Source organism: Epinephelus lanceolatus, chromosome 2, assembly GCF_041903045.1.
Source record: "Epinephelus lanceolatus isolate andai-2023 chromosome 2, ASM4190304v1, whole genome shotgun sequence".
In the NCBI taxonomy this organism is placed as follows: Eukaryota; Metazoa; Chordata; class Actinopteri; order Perciformes; family Serranidae; genus Epinephelus; species Epinephelus lanceolatus.
Window position 1 is genome coordinate 26042554 of NC_135735.1, and position 20419 is coordinate 26062972.

General features: G+C 40.1%; 1 protein-coding gene across 5 annotated transcripts in view; it reads right to left on the reverse strand.

Annotated features, from left to right (window-relative positions):
• The window catches only part of rnf111 (ring finger protein 111), a 38987-nt gene continuing 18568 nt past the window's right edge, over positions 1 to 20419 (reverse strand). For 4 of the 5 annotated variants that reach the window (XM_033622446.2, XM_078175736.1, XM_078175732.1 and 1 more), the window contains 12 exons: positions 15617 to 15771; positions 13200 to 13394; positions 12579 to 12967; positions 11832 to 12084; positions 8977 to 9340; positions 8760 to 8885; positions 8468 to 8585; positions 6724 to 6804; positions 4938 to 5033; positions 4583 to 4669; positions 4055 to 4158; positions 785 to 1559 (listed from right to left, as the gene is read on the reverse strand). In XM_033622446.2, the coding sequence (XP_033478337.1) occupies positions 1442 to 1559; positions 4055 to 4158; positions 4583 to 4669; positions 4938 to 5033; positions 6724 to 6804; positions 8468 to 8585; positions 8760 to 8885; positions 8977 to 9340; positions 11832 to 12084; positions 12579 to 12967; positions 13200 to 13394; positions 15617 to 15771 (2086 nt within the window). In that variant the 3' untranslated portion in view covers positions 785 to 1441. Of the gene's footprint in view, positions 1560 to 4054; positions 4159 to 4582; positions 4670 to 4937; positions 5034 to 6723; positions 6805 to 8467; positions 8586 to 8759; positions 8886 to 8976; positions 9341 to 11831; positions 12085 to 12578; positions 12968 to 13199; positions 13395 to 15616; positions 15772 to 20419 lie in introns of all 5 variants that reach the window. The other variant, XM_078175741.1, reaches the window with a different exon arrangement.

Genomic DNA, 20419 nt, shown 5'->3' on the forward strand with positions numbered 1-20419 from the left:
TCAAGAGTTATCCAAGTTTATTAATATTATTTTTTAAAACTAATATAAATCCCACAGAATATGATCCTGGTGCCTTTAAGTCAATGAATGCATGGATACCTGCTTTAAGTACTGCATTTCAACACTCCATTCAAAATATCTTTTTTTTTTCTTCTTTTTTTCTAATGTTCATCAGAGTGGAAATACATGGCCTCAGTGCACTGTCATATTCACTACTACTCTCCTACCTTTTTCTCTCTTGTGCAAGTCTATGCGAGTGAGTTAGTCAACAGTATTAGTGTTTTTCTTTCTGCAGCAGCCAAAATGGACGCCGCTGCTCAACTACAGAGAGACAAAAGGGAGGGTGGATAAAATGGTTTTGAAGTGCGAGAACAAACAGTAAATATTCATCCCAAATTGAGCTGTGTATTTCCCTCTGAACACACACGTGCACGCACACACACGGGAACTTAAAGTCAACGTCACTGCCGGTGTCAAACTGACAGAAATGATCCCAGGTCGCAGGCTCATGTGAAATGTCTTACACACATGTTGACCAGAGATCATCTGACAGAAACCTTAGCCGTCACAGACCCATCTGCAGGCGCGACCCCCCATAAAATGAAGATTCATAGCAGGTCCCAACAATCGTTCAGTTTAGAAAGAACAGTCAAAGAGAGGGACGTGACATTCTTTTTCTGGTTCTCTAAAATACATCAGATGAAAGTGACAACGGTGTTTTTAGTCGAATGAAGGTGCTGGAGGGAAGTGTAACTGTAGCAAAGCATGTGCATATTCTGGGAGGTGAGGTGAACATTGGAGTTTATTTCCACTCTAGAAATACTGGGTGTGCACTAATACAGCAGCTGATCTGTTAACATATTTCCCTAGTTAGGAATGTCTGGATTTACTTAAAAAACATCTTTCACTAACAATCCACATCTTCTAAACATAAACTAATCAATACAATGATTGGTAAAAACGAATCCTGCAATGTTATTTTTTCAAAACTGGAGGGTGACATTCTATTCTAGTAAAGCAAGGCATTAGGTTTACAGAAATGCGTCTTTACTAGAGCAGCTATCCTCACCTGCGAGTTGTTAGGCCGTGTTAAAGCCCACGTTATATGTGCAAAGAAATGCATTGCAAGGAAACATGCAGAGAAACAAGAACAAAAAATGACACTTGAGGAAACAATCAAAAGCTACATAAAAGCTTTATAAATACAATAAAATCTTAAACCCTTAATGGAGAATTCTAGCTGTTGTAGTAATATGTGATAGCTGGCACTCTAGGCTCAATGCTTTTTTGTCAGGTGTTTTTTTGTTTGTTTGTTTTTCTCGTATTTTCTCGTAGTAGAGCTGCGCAGGTTGCCATCTTTGGTTGACTGCAGTACTGAAGAGAAAATTAATATGATCTCAAAATAAACTTTGAACAAAAAGGGGTTGTTAGAAAAACAGCATCAACTCTCAGCAGACAGCTGCGCCTCAATGTCCACTCTGCAGATGGGGCACTTCTTATTGGTGAGGAGCCACTGATCCACACACAGCTGATGGAAGAGGTGCATACATGGTAGGCGTCTGGAGGGGAAACAGAGGCAAAGATTAAAACCAACAATGACTTAATCCTACAGGTCTCTGTAGCCTGATACAGCTGATTCCTATGTGCCACAGAGCTCTATTTAAGACACATCAGTGAACCACATCATTACACTGCTGAAAATAGTCCCCAGTAAATACATTATTTGCCAGAGGTGGGAACAAGTCATTGTTTTAAGTCATAAGTAAGTCTCAAGTCAAGTCCCAAGTCCTAAGCTTAGAGTTTTGAGTCCTAAACAAGTCATGATGTACACTTGACCAGATGTAATGCAATGGGTACAGTGAATAATATGTTGAATACACAAAAAACATCAATACTTTTTAAAACTTGTATTTGTTTAAACAAGTCTGTTAAGACAAGTGTGACTGAGCTTAATCATAAAAAAAAATACTGATATTGTTTTTTCATTTAGCTCTATTAATCACAACGGGATTATTTTTTTTTTCAGTCTTGTCTTGTGTTTACATCATCTTATCTCTTCCCAAATTAGCAAGACATTTTCTGTGAGGCTATTCTTCCTTTAAAGTGATTTTGAATGTTGCTGCATCTTTTTTGTCTAAAGGACATGAAAAGATAAATGTTAACATAAATTTATTTGGGAAGTTAAGTGGTTTGTACCCCTTTTTAAAATCACATACTTTTTAATCTTTGGGTTTGGGGGAAGGTATCAAGTATTTACAAGTCAAAAGGCTGAAGTCATTACATTCATGACTCAAGTATGAGTCAAGTCTGAGTCATGTGACTTGCGTCCACACCTTGCTGTACCAAAAAACAAGGGATCCAGTCGTATAGTCAAAAAATGTATGACTTTTGTTTTCTCCTAAACACATTTCCTTGCCCTCTATAAAATTAATGAAAGATGTGATGGATAATTCAGGAGGGCTTGGGAAAGGACAGCCGCTTTAAATGCTGCTGCCACAAGAATTGTGGGATGGCATTATCTCCCCTCCTTTCATAAAGGATGGTCCAGTGTATCATACTGTATGTTAAAGGAGATAAGAAAGGACGCACTGAAGCCCCATTCCTCAGTATTCAGAGAATTCAAACAACTCTTTTCACCGCTGCTACTTAGATACATCTGCTTCATTTTACCTTTGTCAGCAACAAAGACTATTCGACCACAGCCGATATATTTGTGACCCAATTTTTAAGATTTTCATCTTTATTAGGAACAAATGGGCTTGGGGCTGTGTTTCAGTTAAACTGAAAGTACCGAGAAACAGTCTAACACATTTTGGGTTTGGTCTTTTTATGAGATTTGCAGTCAATAAAAGATAAAATACTCCCAATCTTATCCTATAAAAATGTCCTGGGAGAGCCTTCAAACATTTGAGTTATTTGTACAAAACATAAATAAGCAGGTTTATTCTTCAGAGACGGCTGCACTTTGACAAAGCTACTGAGTCAAGCACTCCTTTCACAGCCTGTCCCACAACTTTGTCCTGTTTTTTGCACTTTTATTTAGTAGAAATGGTAACACTAGTGAAGAGATACTGTACTAGCTAGCTAAGTTTAAAGGTACATTATGCAGGATTGTCAGTTACTGTTTGTAAACACACTCCCCAGCAAAAGTTAAAAGTAAAAGCCAATCCCAGATTCACTCTCACTTTTTTTTTTTTTTTTTTTGCCTCATTATATTTGTATTTATTCTGTGTTGTGTCTCTTGGATGTCTGCTGCTTTAGTCTGGCACCTGCATTATGGGGTTTTCACACCCATAAACATCCCTGAACACAGTAAATACGAAAATAAGAAAATGCAGACAGAGGTCGGAGTCTCTGCAGAGAAACACATCACCACACACTTCTAGTCTAAATGATGATGGAGAGGGATTACTTCTGTATGAGGCTATACATTGTTTTTTTAGGAAATTCCTGCACAGTATATCTTTAACATTAATAATTTATATTAGAGGTGTGAGGAACATCTGGTTATCAGAGATGTATAAAACCTTCTTTTTTTGCTGACAGAGGATTAATAAACCAGCAAAGTATTTTTACCTGAATATGACCATTTAAGAAAAAAGTCCTATAATGTGTTATAGTTTGGAAATATATAATCAAAATTATTCAGAAGCTAAAAGTGGAGACTGTAAATAATTTAGAAAAAAATAAAATCCCTCCATTTGTTAAAAAAAATAAATAAATAAAAATAAAAATATTTTTTTAAAAGAGTGTAAAAACGTGAAACTCATCACTTTTTTTTTTTACACCAACAGAGGGCAGAAAATCCTCTTTTAAAAAAAACCTGAGTGAGTGCCAAAAAGCAGCTCCATGAGGCCGGTAATTTTGAGGCACTCTGGGGTTTTCTGTTGATTACTATACCTTTGGGTCTAAAAAATGTACATCTCGAGAGACGGTGGCAAAATGGAACAACTACACCTGCCATCCCACATGTCACGCCCCTGAAAGCATAATTGAACACACTTAAAACTGTGAACAGCGAACGGCACAAACACCCAGGAGGGGATCCATTTACCTGACGTCCTCCCCCTCCTCCAGTATTGACAGACAGATGGTGCATTTTTCTTCTGTGTCTTCATCTGCCCCCTCGTCTTCATCTTGCTTACCATGCAGCTTTCTCTGTTTGTGAGAAACATTTAGAAACGTAACTTTTGATATGCAGCGTCGATCAGTGGAGCTGCCTCAGCAGACTCACTACATATGGTTAATAGTCCTAATATTCCACTGCTCAACTTAAACACTGTGGTAACATTACATATTACATTGGTATAAAAATATAATATAGTCTATAAAGAGGTAACTATGTTTATAACAAACACTTCAACAAAAAACATTAAATTCCTTTGGGGACAGAGAGAATGGTCATTTTGTCCTGAAAATAGAAAACACTTTCTATCTATTGTCTCTAAGCTAAACATATCAAAATTATCCAAATCAATGTTATTCTAGAGCCGAATTCCCTGGCCCCCAAGACTAATACTAACATCTACTGTACATGTGAGCAGAGACATGTTTCCAAATTGATTTGTTTATTATTTCTCACCGATTCTGGGGTTGCGTGCATATTTTTCCCAATAGATGCCCAAGCTTCAGGGGTTAACTCTTGGTCAATGTCTCTCTCCAACACCTTCTGTATTGGGTGGCAGGGTGTTAGATTGCTTGTTTAGATACATTTGGAAACCGCTAAGGAAACTTTTCCTCAACATTGTCTTCACAGCTGCATTCTACAACACACTACAGTATTTTGCTAAAACATCAGACGTTTGAAATGAGCACAAAAGACCACTGCGCACTCTGTCCCAGAGTAAACTGTAACAGACATGCACAACTACACACAGTATCTGCAAAATGCAATGAACAATATATACATAATTACACACACTCTCATAGGTCCTCACCTTTTTGTACTTGTGTGGGTAAGTGCACCTCTCTATGGTTCCCTGAGAGGCTCCTCGGTTCACAGTCCCCAATCTTTCCTCTAAATGCAGCAGGTCCTGAATGGATGCAGAATAAACAAACCACGAAGAAAAGTGATGAACAAACGCACACATTGGTTTTTGTAACTGCTCAATTTTCTCTTACAGAGCACACAACTGCAGCAAACCTGGCCGTCTTTGTTGTTGTTTTTTAAGCTCTTTTTTCTGTCTAAAGCTTGGCTTTTCATTTAATAATCTTAGCGTCAGATTTAGTGGTTAAACCAGGTGACGCAGTGAGTAAAACTTGCTAATAAAGAAGCATGCATTCACAATAGCTGAGACCATGTATGTGTACATGTTGCCCCTTTTAGACAATTAGCATTAACAGTTCTTCAGCTGTCCTTTGGTTCAAGACCATTTCCGCAAAATCTAGCATAAGTCTGTGAATCCATTTGGAAGTGATATGTTTTTTGCATTAGGCTACTCATTTTGCCACTACGCTTGGGTAGCATCTACTTTTTCATACCTTTATACCTTATCGTCACATTTCACTGGGGTATACGGTATGTGATGGTATTCGTGTAAAAATAAACAAAGAAACGGAAAAAAGTAAAGGCTAAACTGCTGGTGGATAGACGCATGTGTGTAATTATCTTGTAATAACCTATAATGCTGTATTTCTAATATTAAACATAGTCTACTTAGTCAATTCTCGCAAGGTTTAAATAGTTATGGCCCATAGAATAATCAATAGACAGGAAATATGCACCCCTCTTCCATAGATCCTTGCTCGAGGACCTACTTGAAGGTACCTGTTGCTGTGGTGGATACAGACACATCAGTGGGCTGAACGGAGATCATGTGCGGATGGTGGTGGAGGACTTACAGCTGAATAAAATCATGTGGCTAAATAGTGCACACAGCTTTGTCTGTGTTGGCTCGCTCATCTTCATCATTAGGACTAAATCCAAAATACTCCCAAACAGGGGCAGATGTATTTTTCTTTTTCACTAGTCCTGTAATGTTATCTCTAACACTCACCGTTGCCCTCTTTCTTAGCTAAGCTGCCTGTTCCACCAGTAGAGACTGGCCTCTGGTGGGGGATGCTGTGTACTACAACAGCTCAATACAGCATCTCTGTATCAGTTTAATATAGAGAGGAGCATCTGTATTTTTTACAGTACTGAAAATCATACCTTCGGGATTTTTTAAATACAGTGCTGGTCGCAGCTAAAACAAAGTTTGGAGTTCAGTGTCTTGCTCAAGAAAACATTCAACATGGATATCAAACTGCCAACATTATGATCAATGGCCGATCTGCTCTGCCAACTGAGGAACACCTGCCTCGAGTGAAACAACACATTAAAATGAGCAACCTCCATCCACTGACGACACTCTGGAAAAAAGCTAGTAGGTGGACCTTGAGTCAAGATTGTTTTTTTGTGAAGACATTAAATTTTTTCTTTGTGCGCTCTTCTCCACTACAGTATTACATTCTGCTTTCCCTGTGACAGCTACGCACTGTGTATTTGTGTATTCTGAATACAAATTAACTCCAGTGTGTAAACTATTATAATGCGCCCTCATTAAAACAGTATGAAAATAGTGATCAGTCATGCATTGATGAGTTAAGCAATTATAACTTTAATATTGATGATGGCAGTGATGAATGAAACAGTAATACATTTATGCTTTTAATTGCCAGAGTTGTGCTGGGACTGATGAAAAAACAAATCTAGCATAGCTATAAAACAAAAACAGTCCTCACCTCATAGGTTCTTCCAAAGCCAGTCATTCTAGATGAGATGTACCGAATGTGCGGGTAGGTCACTTCAGATATGCCAGTGTGCTGTGAGGGACAAAAGAAAACACATGCACAACACATTTTGTTTAACTTTGGGAAAACATTTCAGCATGTCTGTCTCATAACGAATGCACTTAATCTTTCTGGATCAAAGGGCTTCTTAACCCTTTTTTCATTTCATAATTCCACAGACCTTATTTTATTTGACAGGGTCTTAAGCTACTGGTGAGTGTTCAATATAATACATGCTATTAGGGCCTGAGTAATTTGACTTTAAGCCATGCCATGTTACTGTATTTGTACATGTATTTCAGTAGCATTTTCTCAGAGAATAATATTAAACCTGCAATAAAAAAAAGTCTGCTTGGGTTCATAACTTTAAGTTGATATAGCTAGTGTTAGCAAACAGTTGCTTATTTACACATCCAGCAGTTATGGGGCAACTTAAGCAATTATTTGGTGTCGTGTTTGTGGCCACCTGATGAATTTACTCTAAGGGTAATACTCTCCTTGAGACTCCTCTAAGGGAAATATCTGTCTTTTCAGCTGGTAAATGCTCTACTATGTTCACCAGCTAGCTCTGCGTCTGTCTGCAGTGTAGTTTTGTCATGTGCATTTATTTGACAAAATGTGTACCCACACCTGGCTAGTAAAACAGACTCTGCTTTTGTTTGAAGCTTGGGTTTGAAAACAGCAGGATGACTATCGTAAATGTTAACAATAAGAGAGAGCGAGACACCACAGCTCGTACTGGTGTATCAATACTGTGAAAAATGAGTATCAAAACCATTTCAAACGTTCAAAATCAACATGTATTGGTAACTTGATATTTCTAACAATACTATAAAAGCACCGAAAGTGAGTTGAAACAGTTAACTTGTGAGACGGACGGCTAAAAAACCTCACTATAAAGCTCTGTAAAGGTGAGGGGAGCTGCAGATTTGAAAGCTAACTCTTTGTAGGTCTGTCATAACAAACGACCACTTTTACATTATCACTTGATTCGTTGTTATTATAGAAATATAAATCATGGCCACTCTTAGTTAAACTAAACTACACCTGATGTAAGCTCTAAGTGATAATGGCAGCTCTAAAATTAAAGTTGAGTTTTAACAAGATAATTTATTTCAAAACAAATTAGAGGGGCCTCCAAATGTGTTCACATGGCAAATATGTAATGATGAAGGTCCTAGATGTATACAGATTAGAACTAATGAACTCTGCCAAGACTCTTCATCAAAATTCACTTGCCTAACCACTGGTTCTACTTCTCTACCCCCTAATTCTGAGCATGCACGCTGTGATGAACTGTGGATGTGCTCTAAGCATTTGTAAAACAGCAGCCTGACTTTATGTGCACTCACATCAATGCTACAGAGGAGAACTGATTGTAGAAGACAACTAATGTTCAAATGTTTGAGGGTGACCAAGTAAAAAAAGAAAAGAAGCAATAACATCAGGAAACTGTCGACTACATTTGCACAGGATCTGTCTTGAGGCTTGTGGATTTGTTGAGTGTGCACTTGAAATGCCCGATGAGCTACTATTAATTGCTAATGCATTATTCATGTGGTTCACCAAACCATCCTTGAAATAACTGATGTTATAAATAAGGGGCCAGCACCATTAATCTAAGCCAGACTTCATATAAAAGTGATTCTTTCTCATTTATGCTAATGTATGCATGTGTGCTGAGGGTTTCTCTCACCATGAAGGGGATGGGGAAGTGGTGCAGTCTGGGGGGAGGGTGGTAGTGGGGCAGGTGGGAGTGCAGGTGCCCTGAAGGGTACGGTGCCACAGTCACTCCAGCCTCGATGCCAAGCTCCCTGATGACAAACACATAATAAGAGATCAGTTGTCATTTCATCAAAACTTTCTGTAGTCTGTCTGAAGATAACACCAAGGGATCATAGATGCACATTTAAAATGTGTAATGTTTGATTAGCTGATATGAAACTGAAACCAGCCATCAGACAAACCTTATAGCCTCTGATACTGACCATGCTGTTCTCTGCTCAGGCTGGCGAGGGTGGGAAGACATAGTTTGTGGCACATGGATGTGGTGACCATGGCCGTAGTTGGGGTGCATTCTGTGAGGGTGTGGAGGCGGACGCTCATGTGCTCGTCTGCAAAGAAAGGAAAATACAGGTTTACAGCTGGAGTTTTATCTTTTACACGAATATGAACACTAAGAATGTGGGCGATGATGGTACTCACGTTGGGTGCTGCATCATCCTGCGCCTCTGAACCTCCATCCTCTGCAGCATCTCATGTTGATGGATCCTCTGCACCGAGGCCCCCAGCGCCGGCATATGGTGTGGCAGGGCCTGGTGGTCTGTAGGCAGGTGCTGGGCCAGCGGGGCACTTGAACTAGAAAGGTGGTGGGTAGACAGAGGTGGGGGAGGGGCAGGGGGCACGGCGTGGCCTGAAGGGTGGGATGGCAGTGGCGGATGAAAGGTGACAGTGTGGGGAATGACATAATCGCCTTGTGGAGGGGGCTGAGGTGTAAGCTGGGGGTTCCCATGGGAATGAGGGCAGGCGGAGGAGGGCTGATGATGCAGTGAGCGTGCTAGAGAGCCATCTGGGTTTGAGGGAAAGAGAGAAGGAAAGAAATAAGTAAAACATCTTTAAACATTAAAGGATAAGATACTGTATACTTTTTTCTTGTTAACAAATCTCATGGACAGACCAAATTGAACAGTGCATGAGTTAAATAATTTCCCAACTTTTACAGCTGGTTTGTGGCACTCAGCCCTAAGTCCAGTCATTATTACTGAAGGGGACATTTTAAAAAAAAATGGTCACAAATAATACTTTTACTGGACAACAATGGGGCACTACAGCACTGAGGATTAAGCTACATCAGGCTTTGGCTACACAGGAAATACTTGCTATTAAGGGTGCTTCAGTCTGTAATGCAAGTGTCTATATATAGTATAGTACATATATATATAGTATATACAGTGTGTGCATTTGTGTGCATTTGTGTGTGTGTGTATGTATGTGTGTGTCAGTCGATGTTATGAGTGTCGGTTATATGCAGGGGGATCCAAACATGACATTGTAGCAAGAAGCCTAATAATTCAACCTGCGTTTTTCATCAGATAATGGTGAGTTAAAACCTTATGTGAAATAAGTTTTACAAAAAAGACAAATTGTTTTTGTGTAAACTAGACTGACATTAGTGTTCAATATTAGAAAAAAACCCTAGGAAATTAACAGTTTTCATTGACTAAACTAGACTAAAATAATTAAGGTAATTTGTGCCAATGATATAACTAAAATGTTGAATTTTCCTCAACTAAAACTTGACAAAACAAACAGAATAACAAACAGGGTGAATTTGTCTATTATGATAAAAACCAATAAGAATATTTGACGGAGGACTTAGACTATAAAAAAAAGAATAACATTAGTTACATTAGTATAATTTTATTGTTCTACTTAAGTGTGTTGTGTACATTTAGCTTTTACTAACTTATATTTGTTTAAAAATATTTTATTGTATTGCACAGAAAAGCTAGATTAGTCTCTAAAAGACAAGGATTGGAACATGTCGCATATGTTGCCTGTCAATAAACTAACAGTTGTCAATTCATGATACTTTCTCATACTTTCTCAAGGTAGTACTTAATATACATTGTTGTTCAAAATAGTTAAATAAATAAATAATGCTCAACGCCCACTGAATCTATTTGTTTTTGATGTTGGTCATTTTATGGAATTTGTTATTAATGAAAAATTTCACCAGACTTATCCTTTGAGGAAATCACAAAAACCCGACAGCCATTGAAAGTCTGACCAAAACCACTGAGCCCTGCAGTGTAATGCGGTGCACTGCACGGTGGTGCTTATGTGTAGGAATACAGAAGTTCTACAGATGAGAAAATGTTGTGCCACAGGAAAGAGGCTATCTCATGTCAAGGTAAAGCAGTGCACATATTCTCAATACAGGGTCCACTTAAACTGATACTGATTTTTTAGGCAGCTAAAATACATTTTGCTGCTCCTGTCCACAGCAGTGCATTGCTGAACTTCTGTGTTGGCACTGCTGTCTGCTTCTCCAAACCAGGAGTGCACCGATTGACATCTACTGTAGGTCAAGTACCTCACATAACCCACTTCAAAAAATCCAAACCATCCCTTTAAAGATGATGGCTCTGTAGCTTTGTTGTTATTGTTGAAACCTTCTCTGTTCTCTGGCAAAGACAAAAAGATCAGTTCACCACTGTGAGTCATCCACTTGATAAATATTAATTTATTCTTTTGTTTTCCGCTCTTCTTGGTGTAGACTTCCTTGCCACTTGTCCAAGCAGCAGTACAATGAGGAGGAAAGGCAGGCAAGAGGGAGAGAGAGAGGTGAGCGTGGGCACCAGCAGCAACTAACTCTCTTACTACATCCCCACCAGACAGCCTTGTCACAGCGCTTCACTCTCCATACTGAGCTATTCCAAGTAAAATGAGCAATTAACTACTTCTGGTACAGTTCCCACAGCACTTGGCACATTAACCACCAGGCTCTGTTAATTACTATTAGCATTAGGTTTGAGAAGTGTGGCTGGCTGCCAGTTTTCACAAGTGATATGGCACTGCAAATGAGTGAATTTTCCAAATGCAGTAGCTGAAACTTGAAAGTGCAACTGAAAATAAATTGAATTTTTTTTGCCTCACATGTCTGCTCTGTAAACCACTTTCCTCTGTTCTCCTTTGAGGAAAAAAATCAGAAACCAAAATGGACAAATTTATATTTTCTTACTTCAGGATGGCACTCTTCTAGTTATGCATAAATTCTACAGAATTTGGTTCTTCTTGTGTACATAGATGGAGACGTTATTTCAATACAGCCAGTCAAATGTTTTGTAAAGCAGTTATGTCAGCACTCTATCACAGGCAGAGCAGATGGTTACACTGAACCAGACACTGCTTAGTAACACTGACACATTTAAAAAAAAACATGTTGACATTATTTTTGACTACAACAAGAGATGACTAAATGGGATTTTAAAATTCACATTTGAAAAAACAGTGGTGAACGTCTGATTTCCTGCACTGCACGAAGGCGCTGTACTCACAGGAGGGGTGCATGTAATGTCTGCAGGGCTGGGGTTGTGTTTGTGGCTGGGGCTGAGCCACCATGGAGGAGCTGAATGAATCCACCACAGCTGGCTGGCTGGGCCCAGGGGTGGCCTGGGAAACGTAAGCAGGCGGCCGTGAGGTGGAGCCTGGGCAGCACGGGTCAAAGGCCGAGGTGCTGCCATGGAAACTAGCCCCGTTGTTTCCACCGCTCCGAACACTGCTGTTGCTCAGGTCCACTGGCAGAGTTTGCTGTGGAAGGAAGGCGAAGATTTATAGAAAGAGGAGGGCCAAATTTCTCCTGTGGAATGCTAAATGAGTCATACAAAATTCAGGTCATATACCACGTATTCTAAAATTGTATATTTTCACTGGTGCATTTTCCTTTTTGAGTAGAAAAATATGTATAGAGGGAAACTTAGTGTGTTCTGCCTACTTTAGTCTCAAGCTAAATGCTGTTTTGGAGATAGAGCGTGCGTGCTGATTAGTGACAAGTGCTGGACTATAACCTTTACTAACTGACAGGGAGGACGGTGGGATGATGCATAGTGAAGCTTTGACATAGCAATGGAGGAAGTTAGCATAGTATGACATCACAGCAAGACTATTTTAAACGCTTTAACACTTAAAACTTAATCCTATCTCCTCACACATATAACAAATATATTTAGGTACTACAGGTCATACATTAATTTGTGTTATGTGCTGCTGATAGTGTACTGTTAATGAATGCATCATTATCATACCTGGTCGTGGTAGTGGGCTGTATTGTTGCTACTACTACTGTTGCTGCTGCTGCTGACTCCAGCACAGGATGCAGGCAGAGCACTGGGTCGCTCCACAGGGCAGCTCGGCTCTTGAAAGGGCAGGGTGCCCGGTGGCTGTGGTGCTGGGTGATGGACATGGTGGACGAAGTGGTGAGCATTGCTGTGGCTATGACCGTGGCTGTGCTGGGAGCCACTGGTCTGCTGAGAGGATGACGCCTGCAAGCAGCTTGAATGAGAGTGGCTCAGGGACAGGTGACCAGGGGAGGGCCCTCCACACGGGGAGTGCTGCTGACAGCAAGATGGGAGTCTGGGCATGGCTGCGCCTGCGTTTTCTCCTGCTGTACCTGACAAGCCTGGTCTGCTGTCATCTGATGGGAATAAGGGATATGGTTAGAAAGGTATAGGATCAGACAGCTGGTTAGTGTTTTCAAGGGCAAAAAAGAACACAATATATACTATTTCACACTTTAATTCATAAGCATTATACGTAATACCAGCAGCTGAAATGGAGTTATTTTGGACCTAAGGGGCCCCAGAGCAAAAGTGTCAAAATGAAATGGTTCACAACAGCTGGTTTCAACATACCATGTCCTGTCTTACCCTCTGTGGCTGTGCGCGTAGAGCCACTTGGCCTCTGTGTGTGCATACTTTCAGGTATTGAGCCTGGGCAGCTAGTGGAAGGGCCTGGGGCATCATTGAGCTCTGAGGTAGAGGCATGATGGGAAGATGATGAAGACGACGACCTGACTGTTTGAGGGTGAATGCTGCCAGAGGTTGTTGGCACAACTGAGAGATCTGTGGAGGAAAAAAAAGGCAGGGGATAATTAAGAAAAGGAGGATAAGTGACACTTATGCTCAGAGAGAGAACTAAAGGTGTTGCTTCACCAGTCTATGCATTCAAAGAGGAGAGAGAAAAGAGCACACGGTTCCTTGACAAAACAATAGTTCTTGAGTTACTGACAGAAAAAACAGTGACTGATCCTAAATAAAATTTACTTGTAAATATTTCATAATAAAATCTAATCTCACTACAAGGGGAGGGGTCTTTATCTGGGGTCTAGTTGGATTTCCATCCAAATAAAGTGCAAATTTGAACTGAATTTTCAGAAATCAGTAAAAGAAAATGCAACGTGCTTTTCAATCCGCTACTGAGAAGTGAATACTTGGTGTTGGTAGATTGAGATAAGTGATGGGTGGCGCTGATTCTCCAGTCTGGTGCCACTAATGTGTTTCCATTGCAATTAGTTGCATTCAATTTTATTGATACACCAAAACAACTTTTTCTGTCTGTAGCGTTTAAACTTTTCTGCAGCACTTCAATATGCTTGCGTTTTTGATATGCAAATTGAGGTGGATGGAAGCCCACCTTGTGTGAGTTTTGTTCACCAAATCATCCCACTATTAATAAAATTTCTCTTATGCAACATCAGTTTTCAAATAAATTGACAAGAATAGTTATGAGTTTAATATGACAACATGTAGACAACCTAAAATCCAACTTGACACTTTGTCTGGAAAAAATAACCCTAGTGTGGACTGCAGCATGTGTGTACTTGTCTGCAGAGGCTTAGAAGCCGAGGAGAAGAGCAGACCTTATTAGCATTCCACTGTGTGCACTTCATCTGCTTTTCAGATTCAGAAATTAATTTCCCTTCTTTTCCCTAAGAAATACAAATACTCTAATACTTTGGCTCGCCATAATTTTACTATCCGTCATGGGTGTGAGCTCATAAAGAGAGTCACACAAATGCCTATGGTTACAGAGCAGCGCCCTTTTACAGAAAATATAGTAAAAGAGGGTTAATGTTGATGGTTAATGTAGGACAACAAAATCGATTCTAACTGCTGAGTGGTTAATTGTTGCACATTTAGGTTAATATGAAAGGCATAATAACAACCCTGGTAGTTTAGGATCTAAAATATTTGGATCTTAAATATCACTGGCACATTTGTGAAACTCTATTCTATGATCACTCTGTCTCAGACAAATGTTTAGTCACTGAATACATTTTATTCTTGTAGTAAACAGTTAGGATTAGGAGCATATTAATAACCTCCGCCAAGGAGGTTATGTTGTCGTCGTCCGTTTGTCTGCAAAATAACTCGAAAAGTTCTGAAAGGATTTTGAAATTTTCAGGAAAGGTTGATGATGGGACAAGGAACAGATGATAAAATTTTGGTGGTGATCGGTTGAAGCAAAGTGGATAAAATAATAAAATGGCGGGAAATCCGAGCTGCTTGGCGGAGGTCTATGCTCTCTGAGTGCTCTAGTTACTCCTTGAGTCATCTGTAAAGTGCCTATCTTATATCTAAATGAAGATTAATGAGAAGCTCTGCAGCATCTTAAAAATGTATCTACTACACACCCAGGGTGATACGGCCAAACACATAGCTCCATGTCAACCTATTATATTACAACATATTATTTCTCCACCTTGTCATGAATTTGACTGTAAAAATTCAAAGCTAATATCACAGATCACTTTAAGTTATAAAAGAATAATGTCTATGGCCTTCACATATATGAAGCAAAAGATGTAGCAATATATCAAGGCATCACTGCCGACACACGGCAGATAACTTGAAAGGGGAGATGTCTCGTGAATCTATGCGTAGTGATCCTTTAAACCAGGGGTCTCCAATGTTTTCAGGCTAAGGACCCCTTACTTGAAAGACATGAAGCAGTGATGCCCTACTGCATATCTTGTCTAAAACTGACTTGCATTTAAGACAATTATCTGAATATTTTTAGGTCTTCTCTCATTTACGCTTCCCTGTAGCTGCTAAGTCAGCATCAGCTGTAGCATGGCTAGGTGCGTTAGCTCGATTCATTTCAATATGTATTTTCAGACACAATTTGATTTTAAAAAAACCTTATATTATCAAGCAGTAATTTGGCAGCCCCCTGCAGTAACTCTGAGGACCCCTAGGGTTCACAAGCCCCTTTTTGATGACCCAGGTTTTAAATGGACAAAGTTAAAATGTACTTGGACAAAAGACATTTCCCTTGTTCTTACCATCTTCATCGACAGTGAGGTCCACCACCTCCCCAGCATTCTGACGCAGTGGTTGGATGACGGTGGAGAGTCTGTGACGTCCACGTGACTCCTGGAGACGATTCTGGGCGCAACTATTACCCCAAATCCTGCCAATACCCCCTACTGAGCGTGACCTGTAGACACACAAACATAAAAAAAAAACCTATTACAGCCAACAGCAGTAGAGGATCACTTATCTGACCAGGTGTATTCTCACAGCTCCCAGTGAAGCATTTGCTTTGCCAGAGCCAGACTCTCAGGCTCATTTCCAGGCCAGAGGCTATTTTGACAAAAGCCTGCTGGGGCAAAGGTAAGCGAGGACATGACAGTGGACAAATCTGACAGAAGCTATTAGATCTGGTCTTACTACCTGATGAGTACAGTAGTTCTTACTGCAGTCTTTTAACCAACTGAGAACTGACCTTTCTTCATGACAGACATCTTGACATGTTACAGCAAGAAAAGCACCGGTGTATGTACGGACATGAACAATGTCTCTGGCCTGTTTGGGTGTGTGTTATATGTGTTACATCTTTGGTACATCTGTGTTTGACAAGACTCAATGACCACAGTAATGAAATGTTACAGTGCTTGATTTAGTGCAGCAGAGCACTCTGAGTACCAAGTGTCAATATTACACCTGATGCAGTTTATTTCATTTTGGGAGCTAACAGGGGGATCGATCCTTACATGATTACTTATAAAGCCCTTGTTCAGTGTACACAATTGTATTTGTAGCAAGACAACAGGCACAAACCAAGGAATCCATAACAAGAAACTCTTGTATTTTACTAACTTGATGGATGGTTTGTTACAAAGAACCATCTGAGAGGCTGTCATTGAAAACTATTTGAAAAAGGGCAGGCACTTTCAAAAAATACTCGGCAGGTGACTGGATGAACTATCTGTCTTTTCCCCCCACAGACTAACATTGGGAAAGAGACATCTTAAAATCAGTGGATACATTTTTTGAGCGTAACAGCCCCTGCAAAATGACACATTTCACTATCCGGATTTGTTCATTTCATTTTGCAAGTCTATCCCCATTCAAGTTGGCAGAGAGCTAAACTGGAAGTTAGCTGCTCAGCTAGCAGAAGTCTCTAGCGTGCTTGCTCTATGGTACCAACAATGCGGAAGATCCGATTAATTTAATAACCTGGAAGTCAAACATTTTTTGGCTTCATACTCCACTGAGCAACTTTTATAGTAATGAACAGGTAATGGGGCTCCGCCTCCAATGTTGTATCCAGTTCGTTTTTACATCCATTGTTGTCGCACACACCTAAACCACGCCTGTAGCTGCCAGTAGCTCCTCACAGGATGTTGAGTGACACAAACACATTACTTGAAGCCTGACAAAATAGATTTTTTTAGATTATTTTTGGGGGTTTTTGCCTTTAATGACAATACAGTTTTGATGCAGGATGAGACAGGATGCTGCCTTTGTACATGGTATGCCCGCCCTCCCTACTGAGCTGCTGGAAGCTCCGACAAGATGGATTTATATGTGATACCATGCGAATCCAGCTGCCATATAGTATTTCTAAATTTAAAACAGGACATATATACAATTTTAGCTCAAAAAAGAGTGCCAGTGAAGACTTACGATAGGTTTAGATGAACACAACACATACACCCGAAACTGAAGTGGGTGCTTTGTGGATCACAATGCATCATGTAACAAAACTGTTTGTGGTCTGTGGTCCAAAATGATTTTTCTGTTGAGTATCAAATCACTCTGGCAGGACTATGTGCCTATGCTGTATGGACGATGCCATCATGGAGCTCTGCATCTACAACAACCATCTAAATCTTCCCATTTATTCCACCCACCTTCCTTTTTCCTATATCTCGCTCGAATGCTCTGCACCTCTCTGCCCTGTTATTGGCCGTTCCTCTTTCCTTCCTTTTAATTTTCTCTCTCAAAGGCTCCTGTCGCTCTACCCCTTGCTCTCTGAGACTGGAGTGAGAGGCAAGGGAATAGCCGCATTTCCCCCCACAGTGCTGTAAAGCCAGGTGATCAGAGGGAGGAGGGATAAGCTCGAGGGACAAGAGACTAGAGACTATATGGGAGTGCCGTAAAGCCTGATACCATGGAGCTTTGTGGCTGGGGGATTTCACTGCTGTTCCCTTAGAGTGTTTAAAAAAATGCACAGGAGCAGAGGGACAAGGCTGTGCACTGAGTGCCAAAAGCTCTGCACTGTAAACCACAACTGCATCGTAACTAAGGAGCTTTAGGTGTGTCAACCTGAACCATGGACTAGCTCTGTGACTCTTATTGATTAAATAATAAAACCATAAGGCCTAGTTGACACAGACAAGGCTATTTTTGTAAACAGGGTTTTCCCCTCCTTTGATCTAAAATAAAATCCCTGTCCACAGACTATTATAAAAAAAATCTTTGTCCAAATGAAAATGCAAAAACAAATTTGAAGTGCTGTAAATAGTATGCCAAACCCACAGGCAGCAATATAACTGTAACACTAAAGCCACACAAAAAGAAAGAAGATGATGTTGGCCAAACACAGGCCTGATAAAAAAGCAACCAGTGGCCTCAGTATAAGGGTGTTACAGTTCACAAAATTCACAGTTTGGTTTGATAGGATACAGGGGTGTCATGGCTCAGTATGTTTTCGATACAGCAAAAAAGTAAAAATGCCTGAGAAATAGCCATGGTTTTTATTTTTTTTTATTTTATGTTATTTTAATTCATTTATTAATTTAAACTAACATAAAGTATGATCTCTTTTTTACTTTGAACAGTGATGGAGCTATACCTGAGCACCCCTTTACTACTGACATTAGGGTGCACAGTATCAATGTTGTTTCTTTCGCCCACTGAATGTCAGTGGTGAATTTGCTACGTCCCACAAGCTCTCCTAGCGCTTTCAGTCTAATACATACATGAATAAACATCTGTGTTAAATCCCAGAATCACTTATACACACAAGCTAAACAGCTATCACTAACGTAGTCTTTCTGACCAAATCGGCTACCCGAACCACCGGCAGTTGCTGTTCATTGCTGTCGATGTGTGCTTTGTGCTAACATTAGCTGTTGACCCAGAGGCTGCCACCGCACAGTGGCTCTCGTCCCCTGGTTTGAAGGATGTGGTCATTATTTGGCTTGGTGTGCACAGTTGTTCTTTACCCACCACTTCCTTGCCATTGCCATCATATTTCACAGTGAAACCAAAGTGGCTCAGTACACCAGATCTGTAGGCTATTGGAGTATGTTATATTTCTGGTCTGGTGTTCTGGCGTTACTGACCATCTTGCAATGTGCTAGCTTAGCATAGCATGCATCCCGGTGTGGTCTCTCTTTTGCTGTCTACATGTTGACGCTGAAAACTGAGTTTCTGAAAATCTTTACCCTGGATCGAGTTTTACAAATGATTTGCTTTTGGTCAGTTTCCATGTGGATGAAAGTCCCATATGTATTAAAAAGCTACATGTACAAATATACTTTTGTCTGTGTGGACTGGGCCTGTGAAAGTATCAAGTGATTCAATAAATCTTTATCGGAGTGATTTTTTCTTCCTGTTTTAGCCCGAGTTTCCCGCAGACCAAAGACAGATAGGTTATGTGAACTGGAAACCTTAAACTGGCTCATATGTAACATAATGTGTCTCTTTGTCGTAGCCTTTGTGTTGCCCTGACCTTCCCCCAATAGATACAGGCTCCATATCACTGTCAACAGGAAAAAGTGGGTACAAGGAATAGACGGGTGGGAATTATGTACTTGATATATTTTGCAATAAAATAACCAATTTAATTCATTTTTTTTGTCCTGCCTCTAAGAAGTTATTAACAAAGAAATATATGTTGTTTTTTTTTATGATTTTGTGTTTCAAAGGTATTTTAATGACATAAATAACTGGAATGATGGAACAAAAAATATTTAGTATCTTAAGAGTTAAATGATTAAATGTGAATACATGAGTCCAAAGACTTTAAGATTATACTGGGTAAAACATCATAAACAATATTATGTAATGCTATGAACTGGTTAAATTATTGATATTGTCCTCTTTATGCTGAAAGACGTTGGCTTTGATCACATTCCTCAGACGTGTTTTAACGTAGGAAATGCCTTTTCACTGCTGTTTGTGATAAGGGGGATTCCCATCAGCTCATACTGTCTGCTTCCAATTCAATTTCCTGTCAGACATGCAGCACAATGCAAGTAGAGTAGTGGAGGAAGCTTATTAACTTTCATATTTCATAAATTGCTAAATCAAACTGGTGCCCATTCGCATGCAGACACATACACACAGTTATGACAACCCACAAAACACACAGCAGCGAGGGTGGTATGCAGAGAGGGGCACATGGTTGTTGTGTTAGTGTATAATTGGCCAGGCTCCTCAGCTCTGGGTTGTTCCCAGGGAGCAGGACTAACCACCAGGGAGGGGCTCCTAATTAAGTAGACCTGGGATTATTTTGTAAATATCTGTTTACCACCATGATCTCCTGAGGGTAGGGGGCGTAGAGGGGGGTAGCCAAGAGGAAAACAGTACATTGTAAACATGAACACTATGGGAATGGGTGGCTTAGCAAAATTGAGGTTTTGCCAAGCCTAGGTGATGTGAGCCACATGCCCCAGGGATCAGAGATGAGGCTGAGCACTGCAGTGATATAGAGTAAACTGGTAAGGCAGGAATAACATTGTGTAAGAGTGGTAAACAATTTCAGGAATCAAGCTATGCAATGATGAAAGTATCATCACAATTCAGGTTACAATGACTTCACTTTCTAACTCACTGCACTGAGTAGAGAACTC